Source organism: Argopecten irradians, chromosome 5 (genome assembly GCF_041381155.1).
Source record: "Argopecten irradians isolate NY chromosome 5, Ai_NY, whole genome shotgun sequence".
Taxonomy (NCBI): Eukaryota; Metazoa; Mollusca; class Bivalvia; order Pectinida; family Pectinidae; genus Argopecten; species Argopecten irradians.
In genome coordinates this window covers 18,884,009-18,905,065 of record NC_091138.1, presented here as the reverse complement: position 1 = coordinate 18,905,065, position 21,057 = coordinate 18,884,009, and the positions used below count along the sequence as shown (strand labels likewise).

At 41.0% G+C, this 21,057-nt stretch overlaps 2 protein-coding genes across 9 annotated transcripts in view; one reads left to right on the top strand and one right to left on the bottom strand.

Moving 5' to 3' along the window:
- LOC138323115 (uncharacterized) overlaps positions 1 to 8,059 on the bottom strand; it is a 36,517-nt gene extending 28,458 nt beyond the window's left edge. For 7 of the 8 annotated variants that reach the window (XM_069267482.1, XM_069267476.1, XM_069267481.1 and 4 more), the window contains exon 1: positions 179 to 354. In XM_069267482.1, coding sequence (XP_069123583.1) covers positions 179 to 222 — 44 coding nt within the window. In that variant the 5' untranslated portion in view covers positions 223 to 354. Of the gene's footprint in view, positions 1 to 178; positions 355 to 7,919 lie in introns of those variants that run through there. The other variant, XM_069267484.1, reaches the window with a different exon arrangement.
- Positions 7,795 to 18,875, top strand: LOC138323116 (hypoxia-inducible factor 1-alpha inhibitor-like). Its single transcript, XM_069267485.1, has 8 exons — positions 7,795 to 7,953; positions 9,744 to 9,988; positions 12,279 to 12,427; positions 13,425 to 13,570; positions 14,169 to 14,275; positions 15,363 to 15,426; positions 16,244 to 16,351; positions 17,517 to 18,875. The coding sequence occupies exons 1-8, from the start codon at positions 7,834 to 7,836 to the stop codon at positions 17,559 to 17,561; spliced, it is 984 nt and encodes a 327-aa protein (XP_069123586.1). The 5' UTR covers positions 7,795 to 7,833; the 3' UTR covers positions 17,562 to 18,875.
- The last annotated feature ends 2,182 nt before the right edge of the window (positions 18,876 to 21,057 follow it).

Here is a 21,057-nt window from a genome sequence, read left to right as displayed (position 1 = left end):
ACACATGTAAGCTTAAATAGATTATATATCTAAAGTACATGTACTAGAACATATGTGAATAAACAGGCGAAGATCAAATGATAAATAAATACTGCATCGATCTCTACATCAAAATGACAATCACATCACATAGTGACATAGCCAGTAAACCCGACTGTTAACGACAGTGACCACTTACAGTTTCCTCGCGACACCTTTGACCACGGCGTCTGACGCTGTCATTTTGTATGTAACTCAATTATCGGAAATCATAACATAACACAACATCAGATAAACAGTCCAGGAAAATGCAACATAATTCGATCACGTTTCATACATCGTTGTTGATGAACCGTAGCACTAACAGCATGTACACAATATCCTTCCGCGCAAGCACCTGCTTATGATATAGTTCTCTACTTTCATCAATAGATCTGTGTTTTTTTATTACCCAATTGCCTTTTTCTCCACAGTTACAATCGTGAATTTCTATTTCAATGTAATTTATTTGTTTCATATAAGAATTAATGATTACATTTTAATTAGCAGATATGTTTATGGTAACCAAGACCGAGAAAATATCATTACGCTTCATCAAGGGAGATAATTAAATAATTTATGGTAGTATGCCACCATTAAAATTGCTGGTATTGGTTCTCTATCTTTACGTGGAAAAGGATATATCCATCGAAAACATTTACATGCACTTATCGTTTATGGGGTGTTCAATTGAACACAATATAAATTGAACACAGATTAAAATAATAAATTTTATTACAGGCAATATACCAAAACGTTTAAAAATCATTCAGATTCTTGGAAATAAATCTAAATTAGCATGTCATATGGCTAGTATTAATAATAAACAGAAGGGACAGTAGAAACTCTAACACAAAAGTGAGAAGGCAATCCGTGGCATAATGGGAATGATGACACAACAGGACAGGCCAAAAAGTGACACAAGTAAGATAAAACAAATGGCCAAAAAGAAAATTGATGGCAAATGATGACACTAGAGAGGACAGCGGGCTGACACAGAGGAGACATGTTCAATAGTGACACAAAGGAGACATGTTCAATAGTGACACAGAGGGGACACAGAGGGGACAGGGTCAATAGTGACATAGAGGGGACATGGTCAATGGTGACATAGAGAGGACAGGTTCAATAGTGACACAAAGGAGACAGGTTCAATAGTGACACAGAGGGGACAGGTTCAATGGTGACACAGAGGGGACAGGATGGTGACACAGAGGGGACAGGTTCAATGGTGACACAGAGGGGACAGGTTCAATGGTGACACAGAGGGGACAGGGTCAATGGTGACACAGAGGGGACAGGGTCAATGGTGACACAGAGGGGACAGGGTCAATGGTGACACAGAGGGGACAGGTTCAATGGTGACACAGAGGAGACAGGGTCAATGGTGACACAGAGGAGACAGGGTCAATGGTGACACAAAGGAGACAGGTTCAATAGTGACACAAAGGAGACAGGTTCAATAGTGACACAGAGGGGACAGGTTCAATGGTGACACAGAGGGACAGGGTGACACAGAGGGGACAGAGTCAATGGTGACACAGAGAGGACACAGTAATGATGCACAGAGAGGACAAAGTCAATCTGACACAGAGGAGACAGGTGTGACACAGAGGACAGGTCATGGTGACACAGAGAGGACAGAGTGACCGGTCAATGGTGACACAGAGGACAGGTCAATGACACAGGGGACAGGTCAATGGTGACACAGAGAGGACAGGGTCAATGGTGACACAGAGGGGACAGGGTCAATGGTGACACAGAGGAGACAGGGTCAATGGTGACACAGAGGGGACAGGGTCAATGGTGACACAGAGGGGACAGGGTCAATGGTGACACAGAGAGACAGGTCAATGGTGACACAGAGGAGACAGGGTAAATGGTGACACAGAGAGAACATGACAATGGGTCAATGGGACAGGGTAAAGATGACACAGAGAGGACAAGGGTCAATGATGACTCAGAGGGGACAGGGTGAATGGTGACACAGAGGGACAGGGTCAATGATGACACAGAGGGACAGAGTCAATGGTGACACAGAGGAGACAGAGTCAATGGTGACACAGAGGGACAGGTCAATGGTGACACAGAGGGACAAGGTCAATGGTGACACAGAGGGGACAGGTCAATGTGACACAGAGGGACAGGGTCAATGTGACACAAGAGAAAGGTCAATGATGACACAGAGGGGACAGGGTCAATGGTGACACAGAGGGGACAGGTGAATGTGACACAGAGGGACAGGGTCAAGGTGACACAGAGAGGACAGAGTCAATGTGACACAGAGGGCAGGGCAATGATGACACAGAGAGAACATGGTCAATGGTGACACAGAGGGACAGGTCAATGATGACACAGATGGACAAGGTCAATGGTGACACGAGGGCAGGTCAATGGTGACAATGAGGAGACAGGGTCAATGGTGACACAGAGAGGACAGATAAATCAATGACACAGAGGAGACAGGGCCAATGGTGACACAGAGGGACAGGGCAATGGTGACACAGAAGGACAGGTAATGATGACACAAAGGGGACAAGGTCAATGGTGACACAGAGGGACAGGTCAATGGTGACACAGAGGGACAGGGTCAATGGTGACACAGAGGAGACAGAGGTTCAATGATGACACAGAGAGGACAGGGTCAATGGTGACACAGAGAGGACAGAGTCAATGATGACACAGAGAGGACAGGGTCAATGGTGACACATAGAGGACAGAGTCAATGGTGACACAGAGGAGACAGGGTCAATGGTGACACAGAGGAGACAGGGTCAATGGTGACACAGAGGGACAGGGGTCAATGGTGACACAGAGGAGACAGGGCCAATGGTGACACAGAGAGGACAGGGTCAATGGTGACACAGAGAGGACAGAGTCAATGGTGACACAGAGAGGACACAGTAATTGATGCACAGAGAGGACAAAGTCAATCATGACACAGAGGAGACGAGGGCCAATGGTGACACAGAGGGACAGAGTCAATGGTGACACAGAGAGGACAGAGTCAATGATGACACAGGGAGACAGGGTCAATGGTGACACAGAGAGGACAGAGTCAATGATGACACAGAGAGGACAAAGTCAATTATGACACAGAGGAGGACAAGGCCAATGGTGACACAGAGGGACAGAGTCAATGGTGACACAGAGGAGACAGGGACAATGGTGACACAGAGGGACAGAGTCAATGGTGACACAGAGGAGACAGGGTAAATGGTGACACAGAGAGAACATGGTTAATGGTCACATGGACAGGGTCAAAGATGACACAGAAGGACAAGGGTCTATGATGACTCAGATGGGACAGGGTGAATGGTGACACAGAAGGGACAGGGTCAATGATGACACAGAAGGACAGAGTCAGGTGACACAGAGTGCACAGAGTCAATGGTGACACAGAGGGGACAAGGTCAATTGGTGACACAGAGGGACAGAATGGTGACACAGAGAGGACAAGTCAATCATGACACAGAGAAGACAGGGCCAATGGTGACACAGAAGGGACAGAGTCAATGGTGACACAGAGAGGACAGAGTCAATGATGACACAGGGGAGACAGGGTCAATGGTGACACAGAGAGGACAGAGTCAATGATGACACAGAGAGGACAAAGTCAATCATGACACAGAGGAGACAAGGCCAATGGTGACACAGAGGGGACAGAGTCAATGGTGACACAGAGGAGACAGGGACAATGGTGACACAGACAGGACAGAGTCAATGGTGACACAGAGGAGACAGGGTAAATGGTGACACAGAGAGAACATGGTTAATGGGTCAATGGGACAGGGTCAAAGATGACACAGAAGGACAAGGGTCTATGATGACTCAGATGGGACAGGGTGAATGGTGACACAGAAGGGACAGGGTCAATGATGACACATAAGGACAGAGTCAATGGTGACACAGAGTGACAGAGTCAATGGTGACACAGAGGGACAAGGTCAATTGTGACCCAGAGGGACAGGGTCAATGGTGACACAGAGGGACAGAGTCAATGATGTGACACAGAGGGACAGAGTCAATTGTGACACAGAGGACAAGTCAATGACATGACACAGAGGAGACAGGGCCAATGGTGACACAGAGGGACAGAGTCAATGGTGACACAGAGGGACAGGTCAATGGTGACACAGAGAGGACAGAGTCAATGATGACACAGGGGGAGGAGACAGAGAAGTCAATGGTGACACAGAGGACAGGTAATGGGATGGGACAGGGTCAATGGTCACAGAGAGGACAAGGGTCAATGATGACACAGAGAGGACAGGGTCCAATGGTGACACAGAGGGACAGAGTCAAATGATGACACAAGGAGGACAGAGTCAATGGTGACACAGAGGGAACAGGTAATGGTGACACAGAGAGAGACAGTAATGGGTACAAAGGGACAGGTCAAGTGCACAGAGAGACAGGGTCAATGGTGACACAGAGGAGACAGAGGTCAATGGTGACACAGAGAGGACAGGGTCAATGGTGACACAGAGAGGACAGGGTCAATGGTGACACAGAGAGGACAGGGTCAATGGTGACACAGAGGAGACAGGGTCAATGGTGACACAGAGAGGACAAAGTCAATGGTGACACAGAGAGGACAGGGTCAATGGTGACACAGAGAGGACAGAGTCAATGGTGACACAGAGGAGACAGGGTCAATGGTGACACAGAGAGGACAGGGTCAATGGTGACACAGAGGAGACAGGGTCAATGGTGACACAGAGAGGACAGGGTCAATGGTGACACAGAGAGGACAGGGTCAATGGTGACACAGAGGGACAGGGTCAATGATGACACAGAGGGACAAGTCAATGTGACACAGAGGGACAGCAATGGTGACACAGAGGGGACAGAGTCAATGGTGACAGAGGAGACAGGAATGGTGACACAGACAGGACAGAGTCAATGGTGACACAGAGGAGACAGGGTAAATGGTGACACAGAGAGGAAAAATGGTTAATGACAATGGGACAGGGTCAATGATGACACAGAGGGACAAGGGTCAGCTCAATGGGACAGGGTGACACAGAGGGACAGGTCAATGATGACACATAAGGGGACAGAGTCAATGGTGACACAGGTGCACAGAGAGGTGACACAGAGGGACAGTCAATGGTGACCCAGAGGGACAAGGTCAATTGTGACACAAGGGACAGAGTCAATGATGACACAGAGGGGACAGGGTCAATGGTGACACAGAGGGGACAGGGTCAATGATGACACAGAGGGACAGAGGTCAATGGATACACAGAGAGGACACAGGGACAAGGTGTCAATGGTGACACAGAGAGGACAGAGTCAATGGTGACACAGAGGGACAGGGTCAATGGTGACACAGAGGGACAGGTCAATGATGACACAGAGAGGACAGGGTCAATGGTGACACAGAGAGGACAGAGTCAATGTGACACAGAGGAGGACAGGGTCAATGGTGACACAGAGGGACAGGCCAATGGTGACACAGAGAGGACAGAGTCAATGGTGACACAGAGGACAGGGTCAATGGTGACACAGAGAGACAGGGTCAATGGTGACACAGAGAGGACAGGTCAATGGTGACACAAGAGAGGACAGGTCAATGATGACACAGAGTCAATGACGGAGACAGGGTCAATGGTGACACAGAGAGGACAGAGTCAATGGTGACACAGAGAGAGACAGGGTCATCAGGGTGACACAGAGAGGACAGGGTCAATGGTGACACAGAGAGGACAGAGTCAATGATGACACAGAGAGGACAGAGTCAATGGTGACACAGAGAGGACAGAGTCAATGGTGACACAGAGAGGACAGGGTCAATGGTGACACAGAGGAGACAGGGTCAATGGTGACACAGAGAGGACAGGGTCAATGGTGACACAGAGAGGACAGAGTCAATGGTGACACAGAGAGGACAGAGTCAATGGTGACACAGAGAGGACAGGGTCAATGGTGACACAGAGAGGACAGAGTCAATGGTGACACAGAGAGGACAGGGTCAATGGTGACACAGAGAGGACAGGGTCAATGGTGACACAGAGAGGACAGGGTCAATGGTGACACAGAGAGGACAGAGTCAATGGTGACACAGAGAGGACAGAGTCAATGGTGACACAGAGAGGACAGGTCAATGGTGACACAGAGAGGACAGGGTCAATGGTGACACAGAGAGGACAGGGTCAATGGTGACACAGAGAGAGACAGGGTCAATGGTGACACAGAGAGGACAGGGCAATGGTGACACAGAGAGGACAGAGTCAATGGTGACACAGAGAGGACAGGGTCAATGGTGACACAGAGAGGACAGGTCAATGGTGACACAGAGAGGACGAGTCAATGTGACAAAGGAGAGTCAATGACACAGAGGGACAGGTCAATGGTGACACAGAGAGGACAGAGTCAATGGTGACACAGAGAGGACAGGAGTCAATGGTGACACAGAGAGGACAGGTCAATGGTGACACAGAGAGGACAGGTCAATGGTGACACAGAGAGGACAGAGTCAATGGTGCCACAGAGAGGACAGAGTCAATGGTGACACAGGAGACAGGCAATGGACACAGAGGGCAGGTCAATGGTGACACAGAGGGACAGGAGGTCAAAGTGGTGACACAGAGAGGACAGGTCAATGGTGACACAGAGAGACAGAGTCAATGGTGGTGACACAGGTCAATGAGAGACAGAGTCAATGGTGACACAGAGAGGACAGGGCCAATGGTGACAAGAGAGACAGGCAATGGTGACACAGAGAGGACAGGGTCAATGGTGACACAAGAGAGGACAAAGTCAATGGTGACACAGAGAGGACAGAGTCAATGGTGACACAGAGAGGACAGGGTCAATGGTGACACAGAGAGGACAAGGTCAATGGTGACACAGAGGAGATAGGGCCAATGGTGACACAGAGTAGACAGGGTCAATGATGACACAGAGAGGACAGGCACAGATTGGACAAAGTGAATGGTAACACAGAAAGGATAGGCCCCTGTGCCCTGGCCTTGATACAATAGTCTTAAGTTACACATCTGTAGTTTCTAGTCCGGCTAACCCATAGCATTAATAGAGTAAGACAACTGATTCACCCATTGTCAGTATAATGTGACCAGGTGGAATATACTGCTTATTGTCTTCGTCGACATGCTTCATTGATATACATACACACGTAGCACTATAAAAAGGGCATACTTTGAAAGACAACACAATACAAATATACTGCAGTCTCCCAAAAAATGCACCTGGTACATCACACACTCACGACACCACATACAAAGGAGGCCGTCCTAATTGACCCTAGCTGTTAAAGGGCTACTACCTTTCAGAAATGGCTTTTAACTTTTTAAATGGGAATGTAAAACGAGATTAATAATTTTGTAGAGTCTCAAAATTTATTATCTTACCGTTAATACTATGCGTTGTTACCTCATTTTAGGCCATCGATATGTATTTTCTTATGTTAGTGATGTTTTCAAGAAAACTTTAAATTTTGCTCTGGAAAGGTAGTGGGACTTAAAGATAATAAACCAACAAACCTGGTGAGTAATACAGGCCCTCTGGTCCTCTTTTTTCAATAAAAATAAAGTTTTTTTTTTATCTTCCTACTGTAGCATTTTCATGTTTTTGCAAAATAAAAAGTCATGAATTGTGACAGGTGAGATAAATTGCTTCAACTAAAGGATAATGTATCCATAACATATTTACATTGTAAGTCTACTATACTGCTCAGTAGCATCCTTAAAATAATGTAATTAATGTCGTCTGGGTCTTTAAAAAGCTTGTTGTACAGCTGAGACTACGACAAGCGTGTTATTGACAGTGAGTGGTATGTAAAAAGTAAACATGACGGAAACAAATTCAGCACACAGATCATTCGATCTAAAACAGTATTCATTTCCAACAGAACAAATTCCAAGATTAAGTATTACCGATCCCGAAGCAGAGAGACGAATATCCAAAGCAGTAAGTGATGTGAGGGGGACTGTCATTTTCCGAAAACTGTACTTTCGATATCCGCTCAGAAAATTGGTGGTGTACGTGACAACAAACATGGCTTTGTACAGTTGGTGTTACATACATGTATTATTATGTAACCGGATATTAGTGGAAATGATGAAAGATAAAACTTTACACATAAATAAGAGGTATAAAGTTACAACTCATCTGATCTACAGCGCCCAAATATGCCATAAAGATGAATTATAAATCTGCCTATAACATAATACTAATGTAAACTGTTTGAATATGAATAGCGGACATATTTTTGTACAAAGCATTACATACATAAATGTACATTTCATACAGCGACAAAAGCAGTATTCAAACCTATACCTCAAGTTAACACGAAACAGAAATGTAACAGGAGAGGAGAATATAACATTATGTAGCAACAAGACATACCGGCCGGGATTCAAACCCGGGACCTGCGAACAGTAGCAGAATGCTCTACGGCTGAGCTACCTGGTCACTTATGATTGACCCAGTCCAATATCCCGCTACAGAAACTACAAAGTTGATGTGTATTTACCAATTATATCTTCAAGTTATACCAGTGCATATAAACTTAAAACTTATTTATAATTACTTGAAGTGATCCTGACATGGCCCAGGCAAATGTTGTTATTTTAGGGGCCGATCAGAAAACCAAGATGGCCACCACCGCCGCCATCTTGAAAGCATTCTTCTCAAGTTCTGCCTGAGTGGTTAAGTGAATCCAGTTTTAGCTCGGTTTCTCGTTTAGATATATATTGATCTGTTTGAATATATGACAAAAATCACACTTTTCAATCATGATATGACATGCATAAGTACCATCTGTACTGTGCGCGAAATACAGGACAATGTATAATACAATAAAACTTCAATTTTGCTTCTACGTATCGGTGAAACACTCTACTGTTCTGTGGGCAACTTTTATATTTGGATGCTTTGTCCATGAATTGAATACAAAGCAAAAACATGAAGACATTGATACATTGTCTCCTTTCAGCATCCTTGAGTGTTACTTTATCATAAGAGCCCTGGCGTGTTTATCGGAGGACACCACAGTGTCAGACCAATAGAAATCTGGCTGTTTTCCGATGTTTCTGGATACCTAGTGACATTTTTATGTCATGATATAAATTGTATCATATAACAAATTCAAGATAAATTATCTCGCTGTCGATTGAGAGTATACCCATTGTCACATCTTATACAGTTTGTTAAAGATGCTCCACGGCTGACAAATGGTATTTTTTCACTATCAAAAACGGGAGCAGATGATTAAGTACTTTTAATCAGTTACAAAAGTTACTTACTTTACACCATTACCACCATTGAAAAGTTTGAGCTTCTCATTTTACTTCAAGTTAAAATTACAAAAAATAATTAATTGCATCCCGAAAAAATTCTGTGGCACTATATCCTAGATGGAATGAAGTACTGATTGCGCATGGACCAAAGGCAAAATAAATTGTTTTATATAATTTTTTGTGTTAATCAGACATATATATGTATACACGATTAAACAGCAATTATTGTTCAAGTGATGGATAACATTTATGCTTTGTCGGCGGTGGAGCATCTTTAATAATCATACTTTTTCTGAAATTGGGTAGTGTTTTATAGCCGGCCGAGTTATAGACCTTGACACAGTATTACATGTACTGTATATAGAGAGAAAAATGTTTATAGAGCCAAACACCTGTGTGGTGTCATCTTTCAGCATCCTGTGAAGTGAATTAAATCATTGATACCACTTTGCCTTTCAGCTGCCTGTGTTATTAACAGATACTAATTTGGTGACGTCGGCTTTACACTGGGATTTGGAGTACTTGTCTGAACATATTGGTGATGGAGACTTTGTTGTGCATATTTCCAAAAACAAAAATTTTCAATATTTTGACAATAAAAAATCTGTTAATGTGAAAGACTTCCAAAAGCCAACTGAAAAAGAAGACATGAAATTTTCAGAATTTGTGGAAAAATTAAAAAAGGCCAAACCAGGGGAAGATAGGTAGGTGACAATTATGTACAGTTAGCTGTAGTTGTAGAGTTTACTGGGCATACAATCTCATACTCTAGTCCCAGATTCATCTGATGATATCTAACCATACAGAATGTATTGGATCATGTATATGAGTGTTCATTATTTTATAGGAGATTTTATGAAACAAGTCTCAAAAGTTTTCATTTGTGCGAGCCTTGGCGTGCAAACATCAAAACTTTGAGATGAGTTTCAGAAGATCTCACATGAAATGAACACAAACTTAGATAATTATCCCATATCTACAACAACCTACATTTCAAAGAACTTCAATGTCCAAAAGTGTTGTAAAAATCTAGCAGAGGGTGCCATTTATCATATGATTTTCATTGTGAACAGCAACAGAATTTTTATCACTCAAATATTGTTTGTATTGCTTGAGTAAGGACATGCAAACATATTTCACATCTGAACTTGCCATCTATGACATTTATGACTTTAAAGTTATTATCCCCGCGAAACGCGTTTGCGGGGGATATTGATTTGGGCTCTGTCCGTGCGTCCGTGCGTCCGTCCGTCCGTCCGTCCGAGTATCGTTTCCGGGCTATAACTCCTAAACCGTTCAACTTGGCTACACGAAACTTTCTGTACATGTTAGGCTAGTGCTCTAGTTGTGCCTTTTGCTAATGGGAACCTTTCATTTTCGATACTTTTTCTGTTACCATGGAAACTTATTCAAAAATACCATATTATTAAAGTTTCCTTTCTATTCCGGGCTATAACTCAAAAACCGTTCAACTTGGCTACACGAAACTTTCTGTACATGTTAGGCTAGTGCTCTAGTTGTGCCTTTTTCTAATGGGAACCTTCCATTTTCAATACTTTTTCTGTTACCATGGAAACTTATTAAAAAATACCATATTATTAAAGTTTCCTTTCTATTCCGGGCTATAACTCGAAAACCGTTCAACTTGGCTACACGAAACATTCTGTACATGTTAGGCTAGTGCTCTAGTTGTGCCTTTTGCTAATGGAAACCTTTCATTTTCGATACTTTTTCTGTTACCATGGAAACTTATTCAAAAATACCATATTATTAAAGTTTCCTTTCTATTCCGGGCTATAACTCGAAAACCGTTCAACTTGGCTACACGAAACTTTCTGTACATGTTAGGCTAGTGCTCTAGTTGTGCCTTTTGCTAATGGGAAACTTTCATTTTCGATACTTTTTCTGTTACCATGGAAACTTATTAAAAAAATACCATATTATTAAAGTTTCCTTTCTATTCCGGGCTATAACTCGAAAACCGTTCAACTTGGCTACACGAAACTTTCTGTACATGTTAGGCTAGTGCTCTAGTTGTGCCTTTTTCTAATGGGAACCTTCCATTTTCAATACTTTTTCTGTTACCATGGAAACTTATTAAAAAATACCATATTATTAAAGTTTCCTTTCTATTCCGGGCTATAACTCGAAAACCGTTCAACTTGGCTACACGAAACATTCTGTACATGTTAGGCTAGTGCTCTAGTTGTGCCTTTTGCTAATGGGAACCTTTCATTTTCGATACTTTTTCTGTTACCATGGAAACTTATTCAAAAATACCATATTATTAAAGTTTCCTTTCTATTCCGAGCTATAACTCAAAAACCGTTCAATTTGGCTACACGAAACTTTCTGTACATGTTAGGCTAGTGCTCTAGTTGTGCCTTTTTCTAATGGGAACCTTCCATTTTCAATACTTTTTCTGTTACCATGGAAATTTATTAAAAAATACAACTGGGCGCGGGGGATAATGCCAAGCTTTGCGGCTCCTTGTTCACCCCTGAAATTTGACAATGGAGTGTTCTAGTCTTTGATTTGGAAGAATCTAAATGTGTCTTCAGGGTAAATTAGTGAATGGGCTTGATGTTGTTTACTCCTTACCATATTTGATTCCTGGGTAAATTGATACGAGAAACCTTGAAATTGAAAATTTTATTCACTATCCACATCTAAGAAGGTCTGCCCAGAAACAAAATCAAAGTGGAAACACTAAAATCTAGAGTGAAGAACCCAGATGATGTGATATTGGCCTGGACTGATAAGACATATTGGCCCCGGCTGAGATCAAGTTATGACATCAAAACTTTATATCATCCCCAACATGGTCAAAATAACAGTATTCATTATTGTAGACAATATGGTGGTTTTGATTTAAACATACTTTATTTGTATCAAATATATACAATAGGATTGTGGTTAATCTATCGGGTATTTATCTATTAACTAAGATGAGTAGCAAAACATTTCATTATATCCTTTTTGTTGTTTTGACAGACTTTATCTACAACAGATCTTACATGATACAGTGGGGAAGAAGGTCATTAATGATTTCCTCGGCTTCAACTGGCATTGGGTGACAAGGCAACAGAAGGATAATCACTTCGGAGAAATGACCTCAAATCTTTTGTTGATAGGAATGGAAGGTATAAGTATAGATAGTGTTGGACCGATTCTTAATTTTAATCAATGAATTGATTGATTATGGTTTTCCTAAAGACTTATCAATTATGAAAGGTAATCAATTATTACAATGGGAGAAAACTTTTGTTTATCATATACCGTTCTGAACCTTTATTATGTAATGATTTTGGTGCAAAACCAAATTTCAAAATGAATATGCCTTAGACATGTTAAGAAAAAAAATTCAAGTCATACTGTTGGTTCATCTTTCTAACATTTTTCATGGAAATAAAAATGTTAATTAAATACATAAATACATTAGAAGTTCCTGTTTTATCCAGTTATAAGATCGATAATTAGTAGGTTGTCCTAAACCATGATATCAATTGTGATTTTTCAACCACTTCCTAACACCAAGTATGACATGTTTGTATATTGTTATGTAGCCTTAGTATTGACAAGTACACAATATGTTTTTGTCTTGAGGATCTTTTGTGCTGAGAAATAGAGATATAATGTTTTGAAAATCAAAATAAGTTGAAACGAGACTTAAACAATACTGAAGTCTCATCAGAGAAGTGTCAATATGAGGTGCATAATGAGGCAAGCGTAAAATAGTTATCTCCCTTTATCATCACTGAGAGCTTATTGTTATAAGACCTTTGCAAAATGTTTTTGCATGAAACTTTATTACAACTTTGTTATTTTTAGATTTAAAAACACTATTGATATATGATTTATATTTAACTATTTTCAATGTAAATTGGAAGTTTACTATAAAAATGGTTGACCTTGGGGAAGCTGGTAAATGATGACAGGAATTTTACTTTAAAAAAGGTTGAACTTGGGGAATCTGGTAAAAGATGACAGGAAGTTTACTATAAAAAAGGTTGAACCTCGGGAATCCGGTAAAAGATGACAATGCCATTTGCCTGATAAGCTTATTGCCTCTAAAGTCTAAATTACAGCCAGTGAGTACTAAATCTGTATTATTTGTAATTCTATCTTTGTTTCTAACAGGAAATGTTACACCAGCACATTATGATGAACAGGAAAATTTCTTTGCACAAGTTCGAGGCTACAAAAGGTTTATTCTCTTCCCACCGTCCCAGTTCTCCAGCATGTATCCATACCCTATCTATCACCCCTGTGACCGACAAAGTCAGGTAAGATACAATCTTCAGCATGAATCATAATTACATTGAGTATATGTTTAAGTTTGAACTTTTAGTTAAACTTGCCTTAGCGGGACCACTCCTGTATATAAAAACCACCTGTTTAATATGACCACTTTCACTGGGTCTTGGCCCTGTAAAAAACACTAGGATATAAAGACATTTGACTATAAAGACATTTCTTTCTTTGTCCCTTGGGTGGTCTTTATAGATAAGTTTGTACATGAGGAACATTGAAAATACCTCAAACTATATCTGCACTTTCTTATAACCATAGAAAATAGATAATTTACTCTTTAACAACATAGACATCTGTGTAGAGATTGTGTTTCAATTTAAATGAAGCACTATTTTGTTAATGCTGCTTGTATCAGTTCAAATTTTATGGGTTTCAACTTTTTATAGGTATTTGTTGTATAACTAGTGTTAAATGAGATTCTGACATGGTACAATCAAAATTGATATTTTTGCTGTAATCTCATTTCAGCTCTTTTATATCATAAACTGCCTGCCAGTAAAGCTGTAGTGTGACCAGTTACAAATATGTAATCATGTAGTCATAAATTGGCTTCAATTTAATCTTTTTCAGGTGGACTTTGACAATCCAGACTTCACACGGTTCCCAAAATTTAAGGAGGCATGTGGGATGGAAACCATTGTTGGTCCTGGCGATGTGCTGTACATCCCCATGTACTGGTTAGTACCGTTAGCTCATCCAAAGTGTACTCTAATACCGTTTGGTGCATTAGTTTCATATTTATTGTTTACTGAACTTTTCTCTTTTTAGCTCACCTGGCCCGAAGGGCCGGAGAGCTTATGTCATAGCGCAGGGTCCGTCGTCCCTACCTCGTCCTTCCGTCAACATTTCCTTTAAATTGCTACTAATTATAGAGTTCTACATGGAATGAAACCAAATTTGGCTAGAAACACCCTGGGGGAAGAAGAACAGAGTTTGTATAAATTTTGGTTCTGACCCCCCTGGGGCAGGGGGGATGGGGCGAACACAAAAGAGGAATTAGAGGTAAATCCTTTAAACTGCTACTAGTCATAGAGTTCTGCATGGAATGTAACGACATTTGGCCAGAAATATCCTTTGTGGAAGGGTAATAGAGTTTGTATAAATTTTGGCTCTTACCTCCTAGGGGCATGAGGGGCTGGGCCCAATCGGGAAAAAAGAGGTAAATCATTTAAATTGCTACTAGTCATTGAGTTCTGCATTGAATGTAACCAAATTTGGCTGGAAACATCCTTTGGGGAAGGGAAACATATTTGTATAAATTTTGGCTCTGAACCCCTTGAGCAGAATGAATGGGTCCTAATAGGGAAAATAGAGGTAAATTTTCTAAGTCCTTCAGAAAAGATACAATGATCCTGTAATCAGAACATTACTTGGCATTACAATAACCAGGTGAGCGATACAGGCCCTCTGGGCCTCTTGTTACAAGTTCTCAAATTCCAGAGACCAACTCAATTTACACTCTTCTAAGGAGAGAAGTCTCCTCAGAAGATCTTTCAGTTTATAAATAAAAGAGCTTCGCGCAGCAGAAAAGTTACAAATCGAGTGAACGGAAGTTAATGTTCTAGATGTAGAAGAGGGCAAATCGAGTTAGGTTCTGGAGACAAAAACCTGATGATTAAGCTTATAATATTTGGTGTTGATGCTTAGCAAATGATAAACGATGTCCATAGCAACTTTATATTTTGAACCTACACATAAAGTTACATATGGAAAGCTTGACACTGTATTACCTATTTGTCATTCTCTGTACATTACTTCCACCAGGTGGCATCATGTTCAGTCCATTCCATCACAAGGCTATACCATTTCTGTCACATTTTGGTACAAGGTAGGTCTGAAATGTTTCTGTAATATACTGGTAGGTGAAATTATTACTCTCCTGGTTTTGTACAGTCATTGCTTCCTAAGGTTGCATATGCTTAATTTAATTAATAGCTCCTTTTTTGAAATATAACAAATGCAGCAAGCTTGTAGTAATCATTATATCTGTCTGCCTATCTGTCTGCTTGTCTGGTTATCCAAAATTGGTTTGCAGATTTCCTCGAAAAACCAACTGGACTATGATCATTCAAATTTTCTCAGAGGATATTACATTACTCATATATTTTAACTGAACTGGCTGCAGTAACATACCAACAAAGCCTTTTTTCAGTTAAATGTTAACTGATTAATAAAATCAATTACCTGTAACTGATCCGTTTATCTCAGTCGAGGGCTAAGATTTTGTAACATAATCCCAGCCGAGGCCTCCTGGTTCAAAGCCGATTAATCATTTCATCTGCGCTTCGAATTCAATCATAATACTACAGTTCAAAGAAAAACAATGATCAATCGGTACATACTGATTTAATGATTAAAAACAACAACCAAACAATGGTTGGCAAATGCACATATTTCTAATAATATTGATTATCTAAAGCGTGTGATGTCACTGATTAGAGAATTTGACATATGCGCGGACTGTTACATGAATGGGGTAAAATTCTGTCAAAAATCATGTAAAGGTACCAGACAGATCCGACAAAGATACAAAAATCTAGCACTGGATATAATGTCAGATTTCCCTGTCCGAAGAGGATAAATGAATTAACTTGGAAAGACTCAATTCTTCGATTGCATGATCCACATGGCTTTATTTTAACCAGGCAGGACAAGCAGAGAAGATAGAATACCCACTAAAACCACAACAGAAGGTGGCCATGATGAGAAACATTGAGAAGATGATCAACCAAGCATTAAATAACTCCGCCGAGGTAAGACTTGTTTACTTAACTGTTTACTGTTTTAAAACCAACTACAAGTCTGCTTACCTGTAATATTGAATAGTATACCATACAATTAAGGTATGAAGTTTTTGAGGGGGCATATAATTATTGGATTCAGGTTGCCCATCTTTCCAGTAGGTTGGCTTCTCCTAAATGACTTGAGGGATTTCAATGAAACTTAATTGGCAGCAATAAGCGTTATACTTTGGAATAATATACCTCCAACTTTTTCAGAGTTATGCCCCTTTGTTACAAAATTTTACAACACGACTGCTCCTCCTTAACTGAAGAGCTCCTTATGGATCTCTATGCAAGGAAGATGTGTGTCATTTATATTGGAATAAGTTACCTCCCTCCACATTGTCAGATTTGTTGGGTGGGGAAGAGTTTTGGGTGAGGTTGTTATTTGTCTAATTTAAGATAAAAATTGATTGAATTCTACTCATGCTTCTGTTATCATTATCAATGCTATTGAACATCTTTCTATTACTTGTCTGACTGACAACTTTTACTACAATGGCAGATGTTAAAGTGAATAGTCAGGCAAAGAAAACCAGTCTAAATGAGTTCATTGGCCTTCCAAATGTTCTCAAATATTAGAACAACGGTCAAGTTCTGCTAATTGTTACCCAGTTCTGACCATTGAAATAACTCTTTGAAAGCGAGGCTGCGTGGAAATGTAACCATGGACATAGTCAGTCAGGAGGATGTTTTAGGATTCTTAAACTATAAATTAATTTCTTCGCATGCAGAGAGGTTTTGACGGGAGATTTTATTTTTCTATTCCATATATGAAATTATACCGGATACATTCACACCATTTTTACCAACTTTAACTTTCCTTGCCTATAGACTGTTCACTATAAAAAATCCAATATGACAGCCTATAGATTGATGTAATCAGAGGTTTTCTCCAAATTAGACCCAATCCACTTTTGACCTTAATTTCTTTTCTCTGGGTAAGCGGGTCTTATATGAGGACAAATATAGTATCATAACTTGCAATATTGCTTTGCTATCCTCTGAAGATTGGTGAATTGGGGCTTGGCATCCTTGATTTTGGTTATAACTGAGCCAAAAAAACAATTTGCATAGAATTTACATTGTCTTCTTATCCAATCAACTATCTGAAACTGTTTTGTTTTCTTTTTAGATGCCAGACTTTATGAGTAACATGACTTTGGGAAGATACACCTAAATCATCAATCATTGAAACTGCTACATTCATAAGACTTCAACTTTCTGTGATCATTTTTTTGTCCTATAAGGAACTGTTTGTTGCCTGTTACAATCCTGTGAATTTGTCTCAGTGTTTCAGTATTTGGTACTTTATACCTAAAGACTGCTTTGGTATTACTGCTGTAGTACCGGTGATTCCAGGAGAAATCTTGAGCATTTTATGACTGTCAGAACCAATGTTTCATATTTGAATTTTATGTTGTTATGTTAAATGTTGAACAATGAAAGAAACAGATCTAGATCTTGGTGTATATTTTTAATGTCCTGATCTGGAATCCATGTATCAATGTTTATTGGTTTTGGAGGGAGTATGATTCTATTCTGTATTTGCATGTTACAGAGTGGTTTGCCATTGTGGATAGGCATTGAATGTGATGTCATATGTTTGTGAGAGTAACATAATTTTAAGAGAAAATGACACAAGTTTCACTTACAAAACAACATCACAATAGGCAGTTTCAAGATCCTAAAACAATGTGGGTAAAGTACAATTTAACGTAGATAAGTCCCACCATCCAGTGATTATAACGTCATCATTTGACATGAGTTTCATGATGTAATAATCACCAAGAGGTGGGACTAATCTTCATTTAAACATATTTTACCCACGTCGTTTTGGGATCTCCAAATTCCCGTATGGATACCTAACCACAAGGGAGGTAACTCTGTAATACCAAATATCATATTCTTCTTAATTCTAATGCTTGGTGCACATATACACCTTAAGATCAACTTTGTTGTTTTAAATTTTAATTTTGAGTAACATGTCCTATTTTTCTTTCCTTTTATTTTTTTAAAAAGTTGTTTGCCTTTACTGGCCAATATAAACACTTATTGCAATGCAAGCAGTGTGATTATTTTCAATTTGTAATTTTAAAAAGTTGTATGCCAATTTCCTTTTTTTCCCTGTATACACATTTTATCTTTGAATCATGTTTTACAATGCAGTAATTTGCCTGTTTGTGTTTCAAGAGTTATTCCTCTTCCATTCAGCCAAGGAAACCTGTGGGTTTCAGTTAAAATCTGAAATCAATATTGTTTATGATTAACTCATTCCCCTGTAATTTCATAATAGACTATTCTAGCTTTTGAATTAGAAGAGTTCAATGTTTCTTCAGGGGATGTTTTTTCTCACATATCTCTGTTCGTGTTTTATTGTCTAACTGCAGCGTCTTTGCCAGTGTATCGATGGGTACACATCAATGTTTATTTAAGTGTCTCATATTTTCATGTTTAAATTTACTAGTTTAAGTATTAAATTTTTCTTTCTTAATGCCTTTTGTTAATTTTTTCATTGACAAGTTGGAGTTCTTGAAATTCCAAGTTCAGTTAAACCTAACTGTTAACCCTAATTTGTGTAGCAGGCCCAGTTTCATGAACATTCTTTAATGTTAGCTATAAAATTCTCTGTAGGAAATCATCTTAAGATAAGATCTCTTGTAATGTGCTCTCCAATGGGAAATTTTGAGTTAAAGAATTCATTTAACTAAGGAAAGCTCTGGAAGCTGTGCTATCGAATACATTATTGATAATATCAGTATTTACATAACCTTTTGTACTGATCAGACATGGTAGGGATCATTTTGGTGTCTACATGGTGACAGGCATAGTCCCTACTGATCAGACATGGTGGGGATCATTTTGGTGTCTACGTGGTGACAGGCATAGCCTCTACTGACCAGACATGGTGGGGATCATTTTGGTGTCTACGTGGTGACAGGCATAGCCTCTACTGATCAGACATGGTGGGGATCATTTTGGTGTCTACGTGGTGACAGGAATAGCCCCTGGTGGGGATCATTTTGGTGTCTACGTGGTGACAGGCATAGCCTCTACTGATCAGACATGGTAGGAATCATTTTGGTGTCTACGTGGTGACAGGCATGGCCCCTACTGATTAGACATGGTGGGGATCATTTTGGTGTCTACGTGGTGACAGGCATAGCCCCTACTGATCAGACATGGTGGGGATCATTTTGGTGTCTACGTGGTGACAGGCATAGCCCCTACTGATCAGACATGGTGGGGATCATTTTGGTGTCTACATGGTGACAGGCATAGCCCCTGGTGGGGATCATTTTGGTGTCTACATGGTGACAGGCATAGCCCCACTGATCAGACATGGTGGGATCATTTTGGTGTCTACGTGGTGACAGCATAGCCCTACTGATAGACATGGTGGGGATCATTTTGGTGTCTACGTGGTGACAGGCATAGCCCCGGTGGGATCATTTTGGTGTCTACATGGTGACAGGCATAGCCTCTACTGACCAGACATGGTGGGGATCATTTTGGTGTCTACGTGGTGACAGGCATAGCCTCTACTGACCAGACATGGTGGGGATCATTTTGATGTCTACATGGTGACAGGCATAGCCCCTGGTGGGGATCATTTTGGTGTCTACTTGGTGACAGGCATAGCCCCTACTGACCAGACATGGTGGGGATCATTTTGGTGTCTACGTGGTGACAGGCATAGCCCCTACTGATCAGACATGGTGGGGATCATTTTGGTGTTTACGTGGTGACGGGCATAGCCCCTACTGATCAGACATGGTGGGGATCATTTTGGTGTTTACGTGGTGACGGGCATGGCCCCTACTGATCAGACATGGTGGGGATCATTTTGGTGTTTACGTGGTGACGGGCATAGCCCCTACTGATCAGACATGGTGGGGATCATTTTGGTGTCTACGTGGTGACAGGCATAGCCCCTACTGACCAGACATGGTGGGGATCATTTTGGTGTCTACATGGTGACAGGCATAGCCCCTACTGATCACATGGGGGATCATTTTGGTGTCTACGTGGTGACAGGCATAGCCCCCTACTGATCAGACATGGTTGGGATCATTTTGGTGTCTACATGGTGACGGGCATAGCCCCAGGTGGGGATCATTTTGGTGTCTACGTGGTGACAGGCATAGCCCCTACTGATCAGACATGGTGGGATCATTTTGGTGTCTACGTGGTGACAGCATAGCCCTTACTGATCAGACCTGGTGGGGATCATTTTGGTGTCTACGTGGTGACAGGCATAGCCCCTACTGATCAGACATGGTGGGGATCATTTTGGTGTCTACATGGTGACAGACATAGCCCCTGGTGGGGATCATTTTGGTGTCTACGTGGTGACAGGCATAGCCCCTACTGATCAGACATGGTGGGATCATTTTGGTGTCTACTGGTGCAGGCATAGCCCCTACTGACAGACATGGTGGGATCATTTTGGTGTCTACGTGTGACAGACATAGCCCCTGGTGGGGATTATTTTGTGTCTATGTGGTGACAGGCATAGCCCCTACTGATCAGACATGTTTGGGATCATTTTGGTGTCTACATGGTGACAGACATAGCCCCTGGTGGGGATCATTTTGGTGTCTACGTGGTGACAGGCATAGCCCCTACTGATCAGACATGGTGGGGATCATTTTGGTGTCTACGTGGTGACAGGC

What these genes read in the sequence shown, in the direction of transcription:
- LOC138323116 (XM_069267485.1), top strand. Translation starts at nt 7,834, where the DNA reads ATGACGGAAACAAATTCAGCACACAGATCATTCGATCTAAAACAGTAT. An exon ending in CTGTACATCCCCATGTACTG is followed by an intron (nt 14,276 to 15,362) that starts GTTAGTACCGTT and finishes TACTTCCACCAG; the next exon opens with GTGGCATCATGTTCAGTCCA. An exon ending in CATTAAATAACTCCGCCGAG is followed by an intron (nt 16,352 to 17,516) that starts GTAAGACTTGTT and finishes TTTTCTTTTTAG; the next exon opens with ATGCCAGACTTTATGAGTAA.